Source organism: Frieseomelitta varia, unplaced genomic scaffold (assembly GCF_011392965.1).
Source record: "Frieseomelitta varia isolate USP_RPSP 00005682 unplaced genomic scaffold, Fvar_1.2 scaffold_180, whole genome shotgun sequence".
NCBI lineage: Eukaryota > Metazoa > Arthropoda > Insecta > Hymenoptera > Apidae > Frieseomelitta > Frieseomelitta varia.
In genome coordinates this window covers 621,873-627,056 of record NW_025109528.1, presented here as the reverse complement: position 1 = coordinate 627,056, position 5,184 = coordinate 621,873, and the positions used below count along the sequence as shown (strand labels likewise).

The window sequence follows — 5,184 nt, the reverse complement described above, 5'->3', positions numbered from 1 at the left end:
ATTTTTATTTATGACATGTAAAAAGATTCGAAATATCAAAAGTAAAGTACCAGTTGTCATATTCAAAGAATGAATTGGATTTATTACTTTACACGTTTATTATCATTGCAGATTTCTTTCTCTGTAGGTGTGATTTTTATTTATGACATGTAAAAAAGATTCAAAGTGTCAAAGGTGAAGTACCAGTTGTAACGTTCAGAGACTCGACAATTTATCTCGTTTAGATGTCGTCCCACTGTAATTAATCGTATTGATGATCATTCGATGAAAATTTCTATTCAAGTGTAGAAATAATTTTTGTAAAGAGCAAGAGAATTTTTAATTTTCGAGAATGACGAAATATTTATTGGAATGTTGTTTGACATGTAGGAGTTAATAAAGAAATAGGCGATAGCTATCGTAAAATTGATACAAATGATTATTGACCTTGCCGTCTGTGACGTGTCACGTATCTGTACAAGCTTTGCCACGGTTCTCGCAAGCTTTCGAGAGCAGAACTCTCTCGTCGGGATCGCTCGTGATGGGCTGAAAAGAATAATGGTCTGTCACTTCCTTGAAATAACAACAACGGGCGTCGAGCATCTCTCAATACGCTGGTAATTTCACTGTGAATTTATGATATTCGTAACTATAAATAACATTCATTCTTCTCTCGTTCAAAGAGGTCCCACAAAATTCCAGTTCTATACGATGTTCTATAACATATTGATTTTTACTTTTTTTGTTCTGACAAGCGGTGATCATTTTTTTTTATTATTATTATTGTTATTATTACTTGTAAGAAGTTACAGGAATAACGTTCCGCGTTGTTTTCAGTTGGGCATAGCGATTGGTTTCCTCTTTCCACCGATGCTGGTGCAGAACAGCGAAAATATCAACATAATTGGCCAAGGATTGCACGTGATGTTCTACATCGTCGCTGCTTTTACCACCATTATTCTGGTCCTCATACTTCTCTGTACGTGAACTTGATATTACAACAACCGTAAACTTGATATTAAAAAATCCTTTCATCGTTAAACGAGACCATCTTTTGTCATGTTGATGAAAGTAGCAGTGAAACGATATCTTCTTTCAGTCTTCAAGTCTGAACCACCGCTTCCTCCGAGTCCAGCGCAAGCCGTGCAAAGGGAGGCCGAATCCACAGAGAGCTTCTTCGTTTCTGTGAAGAAACTGGTCACAAATGTCGGTTACTTGTTGCTGCTGCTCAGCTATGGTATCAACGTGGGCGTGTTCTACGCCATCAGCACGCTTCTCAATCATATAGTTCTTCAATACTTCCCCGTAAGCCGTCTCCTTCATCTATTATAAATGTATACATATCATATTTGTAATATAATTTAATTTATAAATATATTTAATTTTAATTTTAATATATTTATAAATTAAATTATATTTAATTTATAATGTAATTTAATATAATATAATATAATTTAATTTTATATAATACTTATAATATAAATACATATATATTTTCTAGAGGAGATCTTTTTCTCCATGTCCTTCGATGCTTCATACTTTTCCCTTCAAATTGGAAATAATAATTTTTATCGTTGGTTTGTAAATATTTAGAATCACGAGAAAGACGCTGGAAGGATCGGCTTGACCATCGTTTGCGCCGGAATGTTGGGCTCTGTGGTGTGTGGCATCGTTCTCGATAAAACGCACAAATTCAAGTGAGTAAATGATACAGACACGTGGAGCGGAAGAATATGCTCTTCCACGATATTTCAACTTGAAATTTGTTCGCAGAGAGACAACGCTCGGCGTGTATCTTCTCTCCTTTCTCGGCATGATTATATTCACGTTCACTCTAAACAGCAGTCAAATATATGTTATTTACGTGACAGCTGGCATGTTAGGGTAAATGAAACTCTTAAATATTGTACAATTTGAGAAATTTCACTGGGGAAATTTCACTTTCTCCATCTGACGATCTTATAAACTTTGCAGATTCTTCATGACCGGTTACCTTCCAGTGGGCTTCGAGTTTGCAGCGGAGCTGACGTATCCGGAACCGGAAGGAACGTCCGCTGGCTTGCTAAACGCAGTGTGCCAGGTGTTCGGTATTGTTTTCACAATCCTCTACGGTTGTACGTTGGGCGCCTGGGGCGACTTTTGGGCAAACATCTTCCTCTGTGCCACGTTAGCGTTTGGCTCGTTCCTCACTATCATCATTCCCAACGATCTTCGAAGGCAAAACGCCAAATTTTAAGCATTGACCTTCCGGTGATCGAAGATTAATTGATAGAGAGAGAGAGAGAGAAAATGATCAACTAGTCTAGTGATCGATGATATTGCGAAAGCGGAGCTGTGTCAAAGATGATTGACTCGATTGAAACATTCACGGCCCACGTTTTCCACTCTTGTTGTTATAATTATTCCTTTAGTCTTTGAAAAATATTTCTGTGCAAAATATTGATGTTAGAATCTTGACGATATAGATTATTGTTAAAAAAAAGAAAGAAAGATATTTCAATAGTCCAGATAAGTACGTTGGGCATGGTTCAAAATCTGAAACCGGAGTTGATATTTGTGCGTGTAAAGAGATCAGAGCGTGTATTTACGAATGAGATTAATCGTGATATCGTCGTTCTTTTCGAGTATGGAGGTTCTATGCTCAAACTTAATTTCTTCTCTATTATTTCTTCACTGCGCCGTGACGATTTTTCAGTATCGTCGAGTGATTCTGTTACATTTAGAAAACATTCTGAAACATTCTTCTGTGTTGCATTTCGAGTGGAAGGAAAATTGCCAAGCAAGCAGTAAAGAATCAGTTTTTCACATAGTTTTAAAGACCAGAGACTTTCGTCGTTTGTTTGATGATTTCGTGCAGCGAGTTACACTGAGGATTTCTCATTTTATTTACAGTGCCATCAGTATTATTGTCTCTGACGATCGTATATACTGCCGGCCATAAGTATTTTTATCAGAAAAATCTAAACGTCAAAACTACTTGTGGCAGACAGTGTGCGAAACTGCGAAACGATGCGAGATTAAGACAAAAGAATTTAGCGTTTTTACGATTGACGTCTCCAAGTGAGAGCCAGCACTCGATGAAATAGCGATAAGTTTCTCGCGAAGATCAGGAAGGAGAATAGAAAAAATAGTATTGATGATAACGATACTTGTAGCGCTTAAATCCTTCCAGGAATATTACTGAGATACTGTGCATCCGAATGACGGATAAAAAAAAAATCTATTTATTCTTGTTACTCGTGTAAATGTTTTCATCGGATACGTAGAATAGACCTCTAAATCTTGATCTTTGTGGCGTGCGAAATTATATTTCCTCGATACAATTTGTTCGTAGAATTATACAAGATTATTTCAAAATTATTTGAATTCCCAAAATGATATATATATATATATAGTTCGATCGGCATATCAAATTCATGGAATGAACGAGCTTTATGATTCTACAAACGCGTCATCTCGGTTCAATTCAATTGGGTTCTGTAAGTAATCGGAAGCTCGGGTGAAAGATGAAACGACGGGGAAGATCATTTTAATAGGATCGGCTGGTTTTACGGCGCATCTCCGGTTTAATAAGAATGACCCAGAATCGATGACGCGAAATATGGGAAGGTGCAAATCTCTCCACCAGCACGGAAATTCGATTTGCGAGTTGATCGCCCCCCCCCCTCCCCCCCAGTTCCGATTAAACTCGAACCCATCGAGGAAAAATTAATTACCGCGCGAAGATCGATTTAGACGAGCTAACAGATACCTGAAAATCGATTTATGTCCTAGCTGAAACTGGTTTAGGGATCGTTGAAACGTCCTTAGGACTTTTGAAATTCTATTTTAAGGCTACGTTATTTAGTATAAGGCGTTCCTTTCGTTCCAAATATTACCCGTGACAGTACAGATGACAATAATCGTTAGCTACACGTACAAAGAAAGAAAAAAAAAAAGGGGAAAAAAGGAAAAAAAACGAGTGTTAGATTTAATAGATTTAACGATAGGATATTATCGTGTGTCCTAAAGTCGCGGGGCCAGTCGTGTAGAAACGAATAACACTGTTGACAATAAAAATCTATCAATAAGAGAAGCCAAGGATTCGAGATCGATAGACAGATAGTTTGTTTCTATATTTTTATAACGTTCTACGCTGCACAAAGGAAATAATCGAAAGAAGGAAAATTGCACACCGTTTACTTTCACCTTGCTGTTCTTAGACACTTTTCACGTTTGAAAAAAAAAAAGAAGAATAAAAAAAAAACGACTGTACACTTTCTTCGCTTGCAAAGACGAATTAACCAGACGAAGAGAATTCTTCCGGGGACCGTTTGTCAATTAATTCCAACGAATCCTTCGAGAGAGAGAGAGAGAGAGAAAAAAAGAAAAATCGAAATCACGAAACGAACGAGCTAAATTAGAGGATTTACAGATAAGAGAGGCACACGTATACGGCTATGTGTATATATATATATATATATATTTTTTCGTAAAGTCAATGTGTGTGTTTTATTCCAAGCCATGTTGTCTCTGTGCAAACTTGTTGTTCCAAGCCGTGTCTTTTATAAGTCGATGTTGTCGGATCGAACGACGAAGATTGACGTGTTTTACGATAGTTACCCAATCTCGATGTGATTTAAAGACAATATTAAATGTTAACGCGTTGAATTAAAGAGACGTTATTGTTGATCGTCGAACGAACCTTCAGGAAAGCGAGCCTTTTTAATTAATACGAATTGTTCGTGGCTGCGTGCTTTTGGGAAGACAGATGTGAAGCCGTAGGGAACGGAAGCTCGCTGTCAAAGAAATATCGCGCGTGAGAAATCGTACGTGGAAAGTTGTGTTGCGATCTCGTTCAATTAATTTTGCTGTATCAGCAACCACGAGCTTTTTATTGCAATGAAAATGCAATAATATATATGTACAAGTGGATCGTGTTTCCTTTCGTTAACTCGTACCAACCAGATTGACCAGGAAAAAACAAAACTGATTCGTTTTATTCTTTTCTTCATTATTCATCACGGGAGAAAAGCGTGAAGCAGAAACAAATCGAGATCGAGAAAATGATTTGCGATCGACAGATCAGCGACGTGTTGTAGTCTTCCGTTCTTTTTTTTTTGTTTTTTCTTTTCTCTTCTTTATTTGTTACTTGTTGTTTGTTAACACGTTGTTTTGTAAATAGATTTCAGAAACGTTTCCCACTCGTCCCCCCCCCCCCCCCCC

At 37.3% G+C, this 5,184-nt stretch overlaps 1 protein-coding gene across 2 annotated transcripts in view; it reads left to right on the top strand.

Moving 5' to 3' along the window:
- Positions 1–4,325, top strand: part of LOC122538831 (feline leukemia virus subgroup C receptor-related protein 2-like) — an 18,966-nt gene extending 14,641 nt beyond the window's left edge. For both annotated transcript variants that reach the window (XM_043673270.1, XM_043673271.1), the window contains 5 exons: positions 817–958; positions 1,079–1,284; positions 1,573–1,676; positions 1,753–1,863; positions 1,954–4,325. In XM_043673270.1, the coding sequence (XP_043529205.1) occupies positions 817–958; positions 1,079–1,284; positions 1,573–1,676; positions 1,753–1,863; positions 1,954–2,215 (825 nt within the window). In that variant the 3' untranslated portion in view covers positions 2,216–4,325. The remainder of the gene's footprint in view (positions 1–816; positions 959–1,078; positions 1,285–1,572; positions 1,677–1,752; positions 1,864–1,953) is intronic.
- The last annotated feature ends 859 nt before the right edge of the window (positions 4,326–5,184 follow it).